General features: G+C 36.5%; 1 protein-coding gene across 1 annotated transcript in view; it reads right to left on the bottom strand.

The window, feature by feature from the left end:
• Nucleotides 1-18,972, bottom strand: part of DOCK4 (dedicator of cytokinesis 4) — a 223,712-nt gene that overhangs the window by 92,031 nt on the left and 112,709 nt on the right. The window contains exons 10-13 of the mRNA XM_066550492.1: nt 18,748-18,808; nt 16,736-16,868; nt 15,176-15,264; nt 2,475-2,600 (exon numbers count right to left, since the gene is read on the bottom strand). Of these exons, the coding sequence (XP_066406589.1) occupies nt 2,475-2,600; nt 15,176-15,264; nt 16,736-16,868; nt 18,748-18,808 (409 nt within the window). The remainder of the gene's footprint in view (nt 1-2,474; nt 2,601-15,175; nt 15,265-16,735; nt 16,869-18,747; nt 18,809-18,972) is intronic.

An 18,972-nucleotide genomic window follows, 5' to 3' on the forward strand; every position in this document is an offset into this window, starting at 1 on the left:
AAGCTGCAGTGACACAAAAAGCATTACTCTATAAAAACATGCACTATTATTGTCAATTCTGGTTTGGCACGTATGCTGATCCCAGTTACTTTTCACAGCAAAACCTCCACAGAGAAAAGCATTGGTATGACAAAAAAAGGAAGGTCAGAGAGAGTTTAAATACACCAGAATAGGAGAGAGACTTAAAATATGGCATTTCTAAGAGAAACACGGCAGTTTAGCAGCATGAAGCATTTCTTATTGAATAATTCAAGAGAGTCTTATTCATGACACTAACCTAAGTGCTAATTAGCCACAGCAACACCCTTTCAACAAAAATATAAAGTAAGTTCTAATTAATGACCATTTCTAGTGGCAAAAGATTAAGTTCTCTAATTTATCTGTGGGGAAAAAAAAACACTAGAAGATAAATAGAATGAGAGGGGAGCTTCAAATTAAAAAAAGCATTTCAAAGGCTAGGTTGCTGAGGGCATTTCAGGGCCTAGGGCATACTACTCTGGTTAGTCCTTGAAACTCATCATTGCAAGACTGAGATGATTATTTCTCTTTAGGAGAAATCCCTTCTATGCCAGCAAACACAGAAGTTCTACATTATTTAAACTCATGCATGCATACAACTGGACTGAGAAAGCAGCTTACCAGAACCCATATATTATTTTTTAAACTAAAACAGTGACAAAGTGAACCTGCATAATTCTTTGAGTCAAGAAATTCCTCCAGCAGCTGATTACACCGTACTCTGCTATAACGTGTTTCTTGCAGTTTAGTACATTGCACTATTTCTCAAGTGGAAAATGAAGGGATAAGAGATCTATTTATAGAACTTAGCAAATTTGATAACACAAAGCAGCAGGTCACTAAATCATAGATAACAGGGGAAATGATTCCTAATGGGAGTTACAATGTGCTCAGTAAAACTGCTTCCACTGCTATCTGCCAGACTATCTACAACACTTATTTTATTCAAATTTCAAATCCAACAGTAAGACAACAAATAAAGCCTAGCTAATAAGCCATAAAATGTCAATTGAATTGCTTGCATTAGGCATATATTTAGAAACGAACATCAATTTAAATGGCACCTGACTTATGCATTTCATTATTCTAAATACTGCAGTTATACCATTTTCATTGTAGTGCTGAAACTGTTTTATTAACTTATGCTATTGTGCATGTTTTAAGTGACCAGTAGTGCTGATGAAGGATGAAGAAGGACAGATGTTTAATTGGCAGTAAGCACACAAGTGAATTCTCAATTGTCAAGTTTCAGGCAGAAGTTCAAGAGAAATACATGCCTACAGCTAAAGCTGAGCCTCATTACTGAGTTTCAAATGCCTGTTTAAGACCTCCTCGATTAGTGAAGTCTGAAAGTTTATTTAGTCTTGCCTCAGAACGCTAGTTTACCTCTGATTTCGGTCCACAGGAATGCAAAGACAGATCTTTGTATGAAGAAGATAGTCCCTATTAAAAATCTGAAAGTCACAGGGATGATTTACATTTGAGAAAGTCAAGACTGTACGCGTGGACTGAGCTGAAACGAAGATGTGAGCTCCTCCCTGCAACATTTCTCAGCAACAACATAACACCATAATCATGCCAAACTGATCTGCTTGAAAGTATGCTTGGCCTTTAAAGAGACATTTGCTTACTAATTTTCAGCAACCCACTGAACGTTTACAAAACTTCATTTCAGGGATGTAGTCATAAATTCTCCTATGATCTTCTTCCTGTATTTGCTTCTTCACATTCACGCTGACACAATCTTTCCACCTTCCTTAGCATTGGTTTAAGGATTTGTCTATTTTGTCATATAATATACACAAAATGAAGTCCCTACATATTATTATTATAATATATAATATATATATTATCTATATTATTATCCAGTATAATATTATATATTATCTATATATAATACATATAGATAATATCTATCTATATTATATATAGATAATACATATAGATATTATTATTATCTATAATAATATTATATATTATTAATATAGAATAATATTAATAATATTATCTATATTATTATCCATTTCCAGTCATTTCCAGTATTGAAGACACAAACCTCATGAAAGGAGATGCTGTACAGTACCAGTGAAATTCTGGGAGTCTTTATTTAAAAAGCTACCAGCTCCTATGAATTGGTTCTGCTGGTTATCTTTTTACCTGCATAGAGCTCAGCAGTCTTGCATTCAGTCAACTTCATTTCTATAAAGTGGGGCTCCATCTCTCAAAAAAGGCTGCTATATCCATAAGCTTTTTTGACACTGGCATAGCAACTATAAATATAATGTAATGGGGCCACTGGGACACAGTTTTCTTCTATCTTTATGAAAAAATGGTAATATAAAAATGTCAGGAACTGTTTAAGATGTTTCAGAATACAGTATTCATTTGAAAATCAAGTAATTTCTCATAAGTTCTTTCTTTTACTGCTTATTAGGATATTTTTCTCTTTAACTTACCAGGCATTATAATATTGGAAAAACCGAGTTTCCTTGTTATGGATACTCCATGGGTAAATCTGGATGTATACTCCCTCCTAATTTGTTCTATGTCTCCATGAAGCAACTGAAGAGAAACTGCAAGACCTGAAAATGAAGAGAAAAACAATGAAAACTTAGACATTCAAACAGATTATTATCAGTACTTAAAAATTTTATATATTTGCAAGTATATATGCATTCTTGAGAACAGGAAACTCAGAGGAAGCCAACCTACTTCAATTCTGAAGTGTATTTGTGAAGGGTATCAACATCAAAAAATCAGTAAAGACTCGAAAACAACTACCTATGAAAACATTAGCAAATTATTACTGATGTGTAATTGAACCACAATGACATGAATGAAAATTGTATCAGTAGGGACTGACTAATGTTTTAACTAAAAAGAGAACTAGAAGGAGGTCAATTTGAAGAAATTTCAATCAGAGTATTTGGTACCATTTTAATTTTTCACTTCCTTCAACACAACCCTGCCTTTATTGACATGCAAGAAAAAGCGTACATACAATTTTCACCCTGAGCTATGGGTGAAACACACAAGTCTCATCACAGTGTATCACTTTATATCACCTCATACAGAGTTATAGAATTTATTCATCCAAAATCTGAAGAAAAAAAATCTAGTAAGCTAATATAACATAATGGGTATTCTTAGGAACAGTAATTTCATAAGGACTAAAATTACAATTTTTATTCAACATGTATCAGATTTAATCAATCATACTCATTCTTATGTTTGTCAGAAGACATGCAAAATTCAAGGGTTGCCATATAATAATTTTCCAATTTTTATTCCCCTAGAACCAAAGAAGCATAACTTCTTCTACTACATCTGCAGTATACAAATAAATTGCAAAGAGCATACTTCATTGCAGTTGAGATTAACAAAAGCAACAGGCATGCCTTTTGGTTATTGCAAATATAATCACTGAGGCAAGTGTCAGAATGATACAGCTTGTAAAGATTAATCTTGTCTGACCTTCAGCATTACTACAGCATATCCTGTGTCAACATACAGATCAAGGAGAAGATAAAAGCAAACTCTTTGTATGCACTCCACAACTGGAGATAAACAGGCAACTCAAAAGAAGAGTCATTATGAACTTGAGATTAAGCTGAAGCAAATAACATGAACAACACAGACTGAACAACAAGGTCATCAGTCCTTTTGGCTTTGAAAGAAATTTTCCCTACAACCATATTACTGTTCAACTGAATAAATTTACTTGAAGTCTGGCAGTTCCTAAAATCAAGGCTCAAAACTCTGTACTATATACTGCCAGTCCAGGCTCCTGCAGATCAGATATATAATTACCATGACAACTTTTATATTTTCCCCCTTACCTACACTTACATTTTCCTATTTTGGCAACTCCAGAGAATGTGATACTCTGACCAAACCTTCCTTTGCATCTCCAACTCGGTACATAAACAAATCTTACAAGGAAAAGCATTCAGTAAAGTCTTTTCTATTTTAAGTACTGTATTTAATGCCATAGATATTAATTATTTTTGTAGGGGAATTTGTTCTATGGCTATACAGTGAATGACCTTTAGGAAGAAGTGACAATCATTATTTGGGCAGGTGAGAAAACAAACCACATCATGGCTAGCTGACAGTACAGAAGCTTGGTACAAAGCAAAATTCAGGCTCTGTTAGAGCAGGGGAAAGGTTTTGCATTGCTGTATGGGAAGAGCTAGGCTGGGTACAGCTCCCTGATAAATATGGATATTTAGCCCACCCCCAATCTTGCTGCTTTTATATTTTAAGAAATTGTTATACATACACATGTATAATCATGCCCTCATATGCCCCCATTGCACTGTTTCCTTGGAAACCTGAAAAACCCATTTGCTATTGTTACAGATCACATCAACCACAACAGCATTAATCAGATAATGTACACTACCTGTTTTCTAAACAAAGGTTGAAGACTCCAAATTCAATTTTCTTTCAGTACAAATTTCACAGATTCCCTTGAAGAATTTTATTTAACTTTAAAATCAGATGTCAAAAAAACCTAATCAATGGCTAAACAGTTTTAACTTGAGAAAAAAGCTATCTTTCAAGGATTTGAAGCACTTGCTCATGCAAGGCAAGAAAGATATAGAGCTCTGTATTTCATGGCATTCATTGTTGGAGAATGAAGAGTCATCTTTATACATCCAGAAGCATCAAGAAATCTCAGTGAACGCACTTGAAACACAGGTTAGTCATTTTACCTATAGTTTAAATACATCTTTGGAATATAAATGGCATGCATTCCCCAGCTTTTCAGAAAAATTAAGAAACTGGATTACAGATGGAAAGTTACTTAAAAATGTTATATGGTGTAAAGAGGCCAGTAAATAGAAAAGAGCAAAAGTCAACCAGAATGGAAACAAAGCAAGGATGCACAGAGAAGGAAATCTGAAGGACCTCCAAAAATCAAGTCTTCAAGTTAACAGTTTTGCCACTGAGGACCCAGCTGTCAAACAAAAGGGAATTGATGAGAAGTCGAAATGATAAATCTGGTAAAATGCTAAAGTTGGGAGCACACGTATTTTACACAATCAATGAAAAGAACACAATTCCCAGGTAAGCATTCAGATTGTTCTGTCAAAGCTCCACTAATTTTGCAAGACACCCAGGCTACCCTCTGTTAAGGACCTAAAATCATAAGAGGCATACTGTTATTGAGGTGTGATGCTCACATTACAGAACAGGTTGCCTGAATTCCTCACAATTTGTTACATTTAGGATGTTAAGGCGGGCAAAAGGAGCATACTGTTTATCAAAGGGTTGCCTCTAGAATTGCTTTCACTCTGTTCTCAAGCTCACACTATTGGATGACCAATAACTGGCCACTGGTGAGCTGTTCACAGGCCTCTAGTATCATCCTGTGCCAGTACTTCCAAGGTGTGTTATGGGCACATGTCTTACTCTTCTGTGTTCCATTTGAGTCTAGGGTTAGAGCTAGTTAACTCTACACTGAGTGACAACATGTCATAGATATTTGTTAAACACAAAGCATGCATATACCACAGGACTGCACAAAACTAAGCAAGAGCTATAATAAGGCAGATAAAATTTATTATTTTGTCATTAGATATATGCTTTTACAAGTCAGAACAAATCTCCTGTCAGAACAACACAGGGTAAGACAAGTCCAGCCAGTCAAAGCCAGATAGGTAAAGAGGACCTTGTTGTCAGCCAAACACAAAGCCTGTGGCCAGTTGCAAGCCACAGCAATTCATGGGTTTATAAAAATGCAATACACTTGCAGAAGAAAGTAGACACCCATCATGACTGAGGAACCATGCAAATGTAATAAAAATCATGGGGAAGAGGTACTTTAAAAAAGATGGAATAATTCACATTTTGCAAGGGTCTAGAGTTTGTATGCTTATTATAAACTGAGCAACTGGAATATCAATAAGCATTAACTAACACAATTTAAAACATACTGAAACATCACATTCAGATTTTCAGAAGGGTGCAGATTCAGCCTAAGAGGGACTCCCTCAGGCACACTGCAAAACAAAGAAGATTGAAGAGGAACTCACAAGCTGAAACACATCACCCTTAAACTAAAAGAGAGGAGCTTCAGACCAAATGTGAGGAAGAAATTCCTTATGGTGAGAGTGGTGAGTCACTGAAAAAAGATGCCTAGAGAAATTGTGGATGTCCCATTCCTGGAAGTGTTCTAGGCCAGGTTAAACTGGGCTCTGGGCAACCTGATCTAGTGGGTTGTACCCCTGTCAACAGCAGGGGGACTGCACACAGTAAAATTATTAGTTTTAGAAAAAAATAGAGCATTTTGTGATTGGACAGCTGTTCACAGACAAAGAAAAATAGAGATGTGCAGCATGTCACCATACACTCCATCTGACTGTGGCTGATAGGACCACTACACCATTTATTACACCTGGGAGCCATCAAAAACTTCCTAACTACACATTTTCCATTTCTAGAATATTAGGACCTGAAACATAACAACAAAAATTATTATCCAGTCTCTGAAGGACTGGCATATTTTTTTAATAAGGTATGTAGTCTAGCTTTTTCCCTCAGAAAAAAGCTTCAATCACCTCCCCAGTGATAATTAAAACATCTTGTGTTAGCTATTATTCTTTATTTACCCCAGTTTTGAAACCACTACAACAATACTCTGAAAGGCACTGCAAATAGATATGCTTTTATTTCTTTTGCAAGCACATGAAACTTCTTACTATTAACTTGTACTAAATTTCAACACAAGACAGATTATTTTTATTATTCAGATGGAAAGACAATGTAGAAAATTGTCAATCTGCTGAATAAGCATCCCAGATTTTTGTTAATTTGTTATTTTACCTTCAAACAGCTTTTGTACTGCCTTATTGATGTCTGCACTTAGTTATGACAAAAGGCATCTGTTCATTATGCTTACAGACCAACTTGCTTTGCATTTGGGCTTCTGGGGGCAGAGGAAATAATTTACAGTCAGCTTCCATCTTCTGGCAGCAGAGAATCCTAGATCATATTAAGAAGAAAATGCCTAGCAGCTGCTCAGAAAACTGATAGAAGAAAAAAAAACAAACCTCAGACAGAATGTTATTCAGCACTGTTTGTATTTTAAGAAAACTAATAAAATAAGGCATCTGTCCAAATAAAGCTGCCTAAAGATGACAAAGCTTTTTGAGGGCTTACAGGTGTTCCCATTTCCAGTAGTGTTTTAAGTGCAAAGGTAAAAAGGTAAAGGTAAAACCAGCAGATTTGCACAAACAAATGGTTTACTGATTTAATGTGATCTGGGACAAACAGTTGTATAAAACCTGGCCACAGAAAATCTGTGTAGAAAATCCCACAAATTACAGTCTGGGAATAGAGAGGTAAAGAAGGAGAGGTAGATTCAGTCCTTGATGGCCTTTTGAAGACTTCATTCTGATTAATTTGAATTATCAAATTAAACGCCAAACTTCTCTTTTCCTCAGCTTTAAATTCTGGGGTTTAGCTCACTAAAAAAAGAATGCATGAATGTCATTGCAACACTTTGACAGCTTTCTTGGAGCTCTTTTGTCAAGACTTTTGTCAGAAATGCCCTCAAGTGTATAAAGTAGGGATGTTTTTCTTCCTCAAAGGGAACAGAAACACTTAAATGCAAATGAGATTTAGCTGTCATACGAAAACTGGCTTGGAATTTCTTTACTGGGTAGGTGATAGAACCTCAAGTATTTCTTGCCAGACTTACACAGGATGAAGGATAAAGGACCAAAAGGCTAAGTTACTATTATAAGCATCTAGTCCAACTACCCTATAAAGATAATAAAAATTTCAGAAATATTGTCTCCAGGACTTGCCTTAGCAAGGCCACTGCTGCCCTTTTCTATTAACAAGTCACTGGGCGTGTCAGCACCCATTTGCACACTACAGTGTTACACTGCAAAGGTGAACCATCTTGCACAAAGCTTTTTTAAATTACATTTTTACAAACTAGATGGTTAGCTAGAATATTATGGAGTGTGCAAAATACACAATTCTGCACTTACAAGTGGTATAGATCGCTTCTAGTGCAAATAAAAGGTTGCAAGGAAACACCTGCTATTTTCTCCTTCATGAAGTGTAGTTCTTCATGCAAACAGAATTGTATTAGAAATTAGCTATTTGCATTCCAGTTATAAGTCTTATTTCAAAGGAAATAGATGTTTAATAGGTACCTGAACAAAATGTTAAAATCAAACCCCCACCAACATAAGAACCTAGGTAACAATTGTAAAGAACTTAAAAATATATTCTTTGAAGAAGTTAAAATCTTGTGTATGTGCTATAATAATTATTTGAAATAGTGTTAAGACTTTGTATTCTTTTAGTAGATTAAATGAAGGAAGTCAACACTATCCAACAAGTAGAACAAATTTTTGGAAAAGGTTTATAAAAACATAATGCAGCTCCAAGATAGAAATATGAACCAGCTATTGTTATTATGCAGCCTTAGCTAGGGATTTCTGGGTTTAAATTGAGAGCCATTTGAATCACATGCAGCAACAGTGTGTCCAGCAGGACCAGGACAGTGTTTGTTCCCCTGTCCTCACCCCAAATCCTGTGTTCAGTTTTGAGGTCTTCACCACAGGTCTTCACAAAGGAAGGAAACTGAGGTGCTGAAGCATGTCCAGAGAAGGGCAGCAGGGTTGGTGAAAGGTTTTGGAGCACAGTTTTTATGAGAAGCAGCTGGGGGAGCTGGGGTTGTTTAATCAGGAGGAAAGGAAGCTGAGGGGAGACCTTATCCCTCTCCACAGCTGCCACAAAGGAGCTGCAGTCAGGTGAGGGTCCATCTCCACTCTCAAGTTACAAGTTGCATTGGAAAAGGCTGCCCAGAGAAGTGCTTGGCTCACTATCCTTGGAGATACTTAGAAGACCCACTTGGCAGCCCTGGGTTAATGGTTGGACTCCATGATCTTAAAGGCCTTTCTCAGCCTCAACAATTCTATGATTCTATTATTGCAGTACTAACTTGAACAACAAATCATAGTTTCTACTGAATAGATCTCCCTGGCAGTATCACAATGGCACTTTTTTCATTCTTCTCTGAAAACAACATTAATTTAACTCTATTACACCCTTATCTCTTCAGGGGCAAACGATCTGGGAACAACACTTTATGTGCAAAATTCTTTATATGAGTAATCTTTTGGCTTTAGCATTTTTTGAGAACAAAAAAGAATGCCTTAATTCATTGTATACTTAGTGAAGCACATAGCAGCAGTATTCTTATTTTAAATGTATTTCAAACAGCAGCCATCAGTGACAACTAAGTCTTAAAGACATCAAACTGGAATATACAATCTCCTTGTCACAAAACAAAGATTAAAAATGACAGATTTATAAATTGTCCTAGAACTAGAGTAACTAAGCAAATGCATTTGCTGTTTAAATGTTAGCGATGTGAAGATAAAAAATACATTTCAAAGCAATGCTGGCACCTGAGAACCTTGTTGATAAAACAGAAACATCAGAAATCTTTTCTCTGATTAATTATATGCCCAGGAGTTGCCTGAAAGTTATGTACTTCATTCTATTTTACCATCTCAGTGAAGTTCATGTTATCATTCTCCTCCTATCATTCCTCCTCATTGCTCCCCAGTCATTGCTCCAGACAATTCTCCACTGTAAGCCTATGCCTTCTTTTTAGCTAAAACTCATAGCTGTTCCTAGCAGGGAATGCACATTTAGTCTCCCATCTGAGAGTTCTTGTGCTGGTTCAGAGGACAAAGCTCTCCTTGCAACAACTCTGAGTGTGGTAACGCTGTGAGCTGCTGGGGTAGTGTCACATAAACACAGATTACTTCTGGTATCTAGAAAATACTTCAAGTTACCATAGCTCTACTCCTTTTTTAAAATTTATTCATTATATTCTATATGTATTTTAATTATATATACATTTAAACTATATATATATAAAATATATATAATTTTATATGCATTGTATTTATTTTTTATTTATTTATTGTAGACTTACACTGAGCTAACAATTCCCTGCTGCATTTGATCTCCTGTAGCTCTTCATTTCACAAGTGGGAAAAAATTATGCTCCCTGATTAAGGGGCCTTGGCATTTTCTCCCCTGCAAGGTAAATAATGACTCTAACAGGCTTCCTGCTCCAAACCAAGGAATTTGTAAGCCAAAGCTTACTTTTTGTGAAAGAGGAAATGAAACAGACAAAGTATTTGTTCCTTTAAATTTCTCAGTGTTTGACAGTAACCATGGAGAAATTCTATCATCAGAGTGCCAAGGGGCTGCTGAATGCAGGTGAACAGGCATGAGGAAACTCCAAAGCACATATCACTGTTTCTAACCAGCTGTCTCCATTGTCATACCTGCCCCAGAACTTACATCTTGTCAGATGAGTTCATGCAGTGGGCTGGTCTACCTCATGTCTTTTCTGACCAAGCATTATATGACCACTGAGACAGACTGAGACTTAGTGGCAGGTATATTGTGGGAAACAAGTCCCACATATGAGGTAAAATAGTTCCCTAAACTGAAGGATGGTCTCTGAAACTTACTTTAGGTTGGTTGAATTAAAGTTAAAAATATTTGTCTTTGAATGAGCATCCTCACTGAACTTCAAAAAAATTCCATCTCACTTTGAGGTGGGTTCCTCTTTCTGCTGGTGTTGGACCACATAACTTCCTGAGGACCCTTCCAGCCTAGCTTACTGTATGATCTGATGAATAACTTTCCTCCTTAAGATGACAGATTGTCCTTCCTCATGGTGGTAGTGTTAGCAAACACCTGTCAACACATGGGCTTCAAGTTCTCCATACTTCAACCAAGGAATTCTAGTTTCAAGCACTCACATCAATTAATGTATAATTAACAGTGTTCCCAGTGGAGTTGCAAAGTAAGTTTGGCATTGGTACCACAGAATAAACCACACTGCCCTCAGTATAAATGCAATGAGGTTACAACACTCTTGTCTAGTTCATCTAGAACACTCCAAGATAATGGCACAGGGAAACTTTCCCACTACATTAGTTATTTTCACAGACTCCACACGAGTTCAAAGCTACAGAGCAGCCAGAGGTGTTTATAATTTCTTACATCAGTAATTTAATCTCTATAGGACATGAAAGGATTTTTACCTCCTTTGCTGTCACAACTGAAAAGCACATGTATCCCTTCCTCAGCTTCCAAGAATTACTGCATGAGGCACATGCAACTTTTCAAGACTTGTTATAAGGAAATCCTAACCAGCATTTACAGAAAAGCTTACATTTGAGACTATTAAGAGCCTAAAGGGAAAAGCAGAGTAAAACAGAATGTCTTGCATCCCCTTAAAAGTAAGTCAGTCTTTTTTTTCATAGGAATGTGAAGAAAAATTAATTCATAGTGCCTTGCATGGACATTTAAATATGATTATCAGGTAACTCACTGGGGAGAACATTCATATGTATCATGAGATCCAGGTTTAAATCTCTCCTCTGAGAGATTGGTAAGAGAACATGAATAGAGATCACACTTAAGAAAATTATGTGCTACTCAGAAGGCTTTAGAGCCACTTCCACTTTTCCCATGGTATCATGAATATTTTCAGATCATATACAAAGTTGAATAGTTGCTGCAGGGAAGTTGGAGAAGCCAAGCAATTAGCATGCTCATCTGGGACATGCAAGACTGACTGAAAATCCTTTCCAAATCAGATCTCTGATTCTACAGATACAAAAAAAGAAATGAGCTATTTTCCTCATAAAACTGATGCAATTAAGTGTGATGTCTATGCAGGAATATTAGGTTTTCCACTGCTTTTTGTATTTAACATTTAAAACAAAGTAACCAGCTTCTAATTCTAAGAAAAAATATTTGACAAAAAATAGATTTTACAGCCAGCTCTGCTCCAGATATTATTGAAATCTGGTTTGTGTAATAATGACATTCCACAAATACCAGAAACTCTATGTAAGAAATAACAAAGCTACTAAATGCAGCAAAGGTTGTACAATTTGGCCTTTGCAATATTCAATTGATCTCTTACACCAGGCAACCAGGTGTTTTCCAGTAACACGACACCTTACACCAGCTGCAAAGACCAGAGGTGAATGGGAATTGCATCCACTACCTGCTACTCCACTCTGTTAGATTGGAAATTCTTGCAGAAAACACATTCCAGTTCCCACTTCAGCAAAGGATACTAAATTATCCATGAGAGTGCATCCTTCCTTCCATTCCTGCACCACTGAGAAGAGGAAAGGGGACGAACATCTGTGTCCTGCTCCTTTTTGGGCTTTGTAAACAAATGACAGGCATTTGCCTTTATTTGATTCTTTTTAGACACAAGCTGAGAATAAGATGCAAGAGGATTCTGTACTTAAAAACTGTCATGAGTTGAAGCAGAAAAGGTAAGTTTTTGGCAGTGGGGGATTGAGTGGCATATACAAATGCTATAGTATGTCACTATGCATTTTACATGCAAGACACTCAAAGTACATTTTGAGTTCCTTTTTGGATCCCCACAAAAAATTGAAGATTTTTTTTCCCTGAAGAATATTATGAACTGTCTGATAAACTATTTTAGCATGGGGACACAACAATTTGTGGGAACTAAAGCATGTAAATTCTCCTGACTTGAAAGGAACTGTACAGGAATATGAAGAGGGAACAAGCTTAGAGAACAGACAATAGTCTGAAGCATCTTTGCTGTTCTTTTTACCATGCTTCCTTTCTAAGTCTTTTCTAAGCATTCAAGGTGATTTGAAAAGGGCAAGTGTAATATAAACCAAAATAACACAAATTTTCACTACATCTGGCTCATACCTACAACAGTTCCTGAGGGAGAGAAAAGACATCTCTCTACTGTAATGCAAGGTGTTATCCTTTTTTGACAACAACAAGGTGGCAGCCAAAGCTAATGAGGCTTCAGAAACAGCCACAGAACACAACAGCAAATGAAAAATAAAAAGTAGTGTAACAACAATATTTTCCATGAGGTGTCAGCAGAAGTATCTGAACATATTGCTAAAACCTTGCAAGTGCTTTTTCAGGCTGCTAAGGAGTCACAGGAGAATGAATTTCATGTGTGTGCGACAAATAACCTTCCATAGTTTATCTTTCGCTTGCTCAGTGCTTGAAGTGGCATTACTGCTCACTTCCTCTCTCCAACCTTCATATCCACAGCTGGAATTCTGAGTTGCTCTTCCCTCTTTGCCTCCCTAACCCTGACAATCCTTTTCAAAATGCAGCTAATATTCCATTTGCTACCTTTAGTTTCCAGCCTCCTGCAACATGTAAAAAAATTCATGTGCCACGTCTTTCATGTTGAATATTCACATAATTAAGAGTATTCAAGTTTATCCAATGTCTCCTAAGAACTGCATATTTAACTGTGAACTTGATTTCATGAGAAAAGAATAGAATTAGCAATGTATCACAGAGTAAGCACACATTATATCGACAGTCAGAACGATGAAGAATAAGTTTTTCTTGATGAATGTGATTAACACACATTTAAGAAGCCAAAGATTAAACTTAGTAATGTATCCTTCTATTTTCAATACATGATTTTTATACTTATTGTCTAAATAAGATCCATGATATTCTAAACCTTAAATATGTGCATATATTTGGCTAGATTCTATATGAGAAAATAATCAAATTAGAAATGGCTAAATATTTAACTTCAGTCTTGATAAATGAGCTTTTATGTGCTTCTTGGTTATCCTCTAAAGATGGTTAGACATACATTTTCAAGATAAACATTGTGCTTGAAGTCAAGTTAAGGAAGCCTGCAATGTACAATATAGTTAAAGAAGCATGAAGTCTGCTACATGAAAGGCATTACAAATACAATATACTGGAACCCTGAAAATGAGATTTTTCTATGGTCATATTTCAACTAATTGACATTTCACAGGGAAAACCAACATTTGAATACAGGGACAACAGACTCATAAGCCTCCATTTCAGGTTTCATTTCAAGTTTGATGTCCCCTTTAAATGACAGAATTTTGACAAAGTTAGCAAGTTGATTTCAGGTTTCATTTCAAGTTTGATGTCCCCTTTAAATGACAGAATTCTGACAAAGTTAGTAAGTTGATTTCAGGTTTCATTTCAAGTTTGATGTCCCCTTTAAATGACAGAATTCTGACAAAGTTAGCAAGTTGATATTAAAAAATGAAAACAAAAAAATGCAAATTCAACATCTCCTGTGAGTCAAACTACCATCTCATAATAACAAAGGTCAGTTGTGTCCCATTCCTTAAGTCTCACACCCAAATTTATCTCAGACAGTTCCAGTAACATACAGCTGACCATGAGGACTATTGGTAAATTCTGAAATTGTGACTCTGCATCTTGCTCAGGTGGAATGCAAAGCTACCAGCAGGAATGCAGATTGCACTTTCTTTTTTTTCTGAAGTGCAATATATAATTGTTCTGGTTTTGGCCATGAGGGGTGAGGTCTGGAGCCATGTGGGGTGTCTAGGTTGCTGTTCTAGAGCAGCTACATCATGGATGGTGTGGAAGTAAGGAACTCTGGCTTCCAGGAAGGAGAGGTGGGCTTCAGGTCCAGAGAGAGCCTGGAGGGAGGGAAAACTCATCCACCATTGCTGATTGTTGCCCAGGCCCTCGGTGAGCATTTGCATGTGAATCGCCCTCTTTTGTACATTTTTGTTACTAATATTGCTGCTGTTTCTGTTTCTTTCTCTTATCTCATTGCTCTTTCCAGTGAATTGTTTTTATGCCGCCTCAGGATCTCTGCCTTTTGCATATTCCACCAGAGGGGGCAGGAGAGTAGCTTGTGGTTTTCTTTTTAGTGTGAGTACTAAACCAGGGAATGCCATTCTTAAAAGACAACAGTAATGTCCATGGCAAATTTTAGATTCCTGGTGAAAATGAGAAGCAGAAATATCAAGCAATAGGGATCAATAATTTGATCAGCTCCAGAACTGAACAGAATTCCAGCAAACTGTAGCTCCTCAGCACAGAATAAAAGTTTATACTATATAGCTCCTTGAAAAAAAATAAGTGATTTTTTATTTTTAAATGTGCACATGAACAGCAGTATTGTACGTTTTCATCTGACTATTTTTTTCTATGTGCAAAAATGTTTCTTTCATCGATGTTAGTCTTTCTACAATAGAGCTATTTAATTGGCAAACTAAGAAACCCCTAAGAATGCAAAAAAGAAAGGCAGCAAATGACTCACCTGCATTGGAGCCTGTCAAGTTGTAACGTGCATTCAGCTTTTTAATGATATTTTCATGGATCTGATACCAGTCACTCTCTGTGTTGCACCTAGAAAAATTATAACTTTTCAGATTCTGAAATGGGAACACAAGTTCATCAGACCAACTTCACAACATATCCCTAAATACATCCTCTTTAGCTCATGAAACAAATAACACAATAAGAGCCGACAAAGCCCCATGAAACTGCCTGTCTCAATGGAAACAGTGCCCTTGCCATTTGAGAGAGGCACCATGAAATACCTGCTTCGTGTAGCAAAGGATAGGAGAAAGACAGGAGCAACTATGCTGAGGAACTCAGCCATGACCAAGTTCATTTCTGTATAGATCTATCCTTCAGGGCTAACCCACACAGAAATCTATCTTGTGACACTCCAAAGAAGACACAGGACTCAGAGATGGTCTTAGTAAACAGAAAAATCTGTGCTATACAATACAAAGTTACTTTAAAAGGTTGTTATCTTCAGGAGGTAGTGAATGAAAGAGCAAATTACATTTCAGTATACATTTAGAAAATAGCTGGTTTTCCATAAGGAAAACCTGACTGTGATGAAAACCTGACTCTAATGAATTGATTTCTAGTGATAATTCTTCCTCCATTGTTTTTGCTATCTTAAAACAAACAGGCAATTTTTTTGAAAAACCCAAAATATATTAGGTAGACAAAACTAACAATTTGTTAACCAAGAATGAACATTTATCTGACTATAATGTTCTGGGAGTTTAAATAAGAGCCAGTCCACCTGCCCAGGGTTGCACTAAGCTGCTTTTCTCCAGCACTGATTCCAGCAGTTCTAATTCACCACAGATGGAGACAGAGGAAAGGCACCCATGCCCTCAAGATTTGAGTTCTCCCTCTGGGAAGGGCAGAACTTTATCATGCACATGAGAATACATGTCCCAGACCACTCCACAAAACAGTTCTTACTATAATGTCCAAGATGAGCAGGAAATTGCATGCATTGATTGAGTTGCTACTAGAAAATTGAACTTTCTGCCAATTGCTATCAGCCAAAATCCACTATCTAATCAAGCACTCAATTTTAAACCTACTTTTAATTTTTCATTCTCCAGCACTAACTTGCCTTCTATATTTTTGTTATTCCCATTATAAAGTTGCTTTATTTCACAAAAAGATTATCTGATGGCTTTTTTTTTCTGTAGCTACAAAGTACTTCCACTAGATGCCTTGGCAGCACAAGGCACTTACTTAAGTCCAAAAAGCACTTTATGTTGGCATAATAAGAGAGCTCCAGAATAATGTGAAAAATGCTGATATAGACACAAATACCTCAAAGGATGTCACCATTACCTTTACTATTATCTCACTTGATAAACACACCTATAGAACTAGCCAAAATTTCCACACTGCGATAAAAAGAGCCCAAAAACCCAGCTACTGTGTATTTTTGGAAAAGAAAGGAGATAGAGCTGTTTAGTCACATGCATTTAACACCACTGATTCTGATGCAAATGACTCTAAGATAGTTTCAAAAATTAAGAAAAAAACATCTCTTTACATGTAGACTTTTAAGACGAGGTCATCCTTTGAATCTCCTGCCAGCAGATCTGCAATACTGAGGACTGCACAGCCAAAGGGCCGCCTATATTGGACATTGCAGGCATTTTTCTTTTCTCCAGCTCCCATTCGTCCTGCCAAACAAAACACATATTTGATGCATCATCCAGGGAACTCTCTGTGTCTCTCCAAACCACAGAAAGGAGGCAGCAAGCAATCCAGTTCAGACAACGCCAAGTGTACTCCCATTGGGAACATACCTGGTCCATCTTCGCGCTACATTCTGATAGCAAATGGTACAGCAAGTCCACTAAGCATGTGGTGATCTTGAAAGGTCTCAGACCAGAGGTTCTGCTCATCCTCTCATGACCCTCACTCAGCAAACACCACTTTTTAACACCCAGTCATATAATCCTCGTGACACTATCAAATTAAATTTAGAGCTCAAACATGACAGAGTGTTCAGCATTCCCTGTCTGGTAAGAATTATTTTACTGTGGTTGTTGCTACCTATCATTTATGTGAGAGGTGTGACTGAACCATTACAATTTGGTAATCAAATGCTATTTTCTTATAGGCAACTGGAAAGCATGGGGATAATGGACCAGTTGCAGAAAAATAAAAAAAGATGAAACACAGGGAGAAAAGATGGCAAAGGGCAGAAGAACAATTTATAGTAAGGAAAGAAAGAAGGCAGTCAGGGAAAAGAGATTCAAAACAAAATATTTTTTCTAGCCTTTTCTATTTAATGTAAATATAATTTATCAATCTTCCTGCTGTGTTCCCAGCATTTGAAACTGTCCTCTTTCTATCAAGTTTATTCAAATGTGCACTAGCAGTTATGTATCTTTCCCACCAAGTCTTAATTTTTGTCAAAAAAAACCTATGGCTGCAGTTGCTGCAGGACAATGTCTCCTCCAAACATCCCTATGCATCACAGCAGCTTGAAGAGTAATTGTTCATTTTCACACCACAAAGCAGATAAATGTTGTTTTAACTTTTTAATATTTCAGTGGTTCACATATGAACTTGACTGTGAATATATTTGAAACTTATACAACTGGAAAAATCCTACTCTTTAATATTTTTAAAACATTTATTCTTCTAACTGTGCTTACATCAGAATTTACCATATCTTTTCTAAAATCTTGCCAAAAAACCAAAACACTGTATTTTGATGAAATATCCAATTAGCATAAAAATGCATGGAAAATTATTTCTCACAGCTGAAAAATAAAGAGACAATTCAGTAAGTAACAATTCTGAACTCAGCATAAGTTGCAGTGACTACACTTCAAACCAAAATGCCTTTCAAAAATAGGAAGAAAAGTTATATTTAGTACTGCACTGATGCAACTAGAGGCAGTCTACAAGGAAAACAATATATCTAAGAGATCAGAAGCAGACCCAAAGATTATTGTTTCACATCAGTAGAGCCCAGAGGACTTCTTAAAATAAGTACACAAACATACACTTTTCTTCTCCTCCACTTTTTCTCTAGAGGACTTGATATCTGTCTATAGCATTAGAGATTAAAATTTTTATGAAATATTGTCCATTTTTCCCCTCTCCTCCTTTTTCAAGGAGCCAGGGAGAAGACAAAATTCATCTGAACAATATCAGATATACATCAGACCTCCGATACAAATGAGGTACACTAAATGTCCAGACAAGCTTTTCTATGTTCAAAGGATGCTTGAAATTACACTTCAGAATAAGAATGGACTCCCCAATGACAACTCCATCATCTTAACACAGTTCATCTTTGACACTTTCATTTTGTTTTGTGATCGTGACAAAGTACACTGCATCTAGACTCAGTTAGCAGGATACCTGCTAAATAACATAAAACAATGCTGAGAAATCCAAGCATTTTTTCCAACAAAAAACAGGCAGCTTCTTTTCCAAAAGTTTATTCAAAAATCTAGCTATTATAGCAAATCCAAAACCTAGCCCCAAGCAGTTTTCTTTTATCTACTACCAAATGTCTAACAAATAAAACATTATACCTACCTATTCGGATAATGTGCACAGTGATATAGATGTCCTTCCTGAGTTCACTGCTACCCAAATCCTGCACAAGATCAGAACCTCATTATTTATGACTCCTGATTAAAATGCAACATTTAAAGAGACCTGTACACACTGCTTTCACTGCCAGTGAGTTCATTTATACAACATTAACAAATCACTTCAACACTTTAAATTGGCAGCCATGCATTTAAAATGAGTGTCCTA

This window comes from Molothrus aeneus, chromosome 5 (assembly GCF_037042795.1).
Source record: "Molothrus aeneus isolate 106 chromosome 5, BPBGC_Maene_1.0, whole genome shotgun sequence".
Taxonomy (NCBI): domain Eukaryota; kingdom Metazoa; phylum Chordata; class Aves; order Passeriformes; family Icteridae; genus Molothrus; species Molothrus aeneus.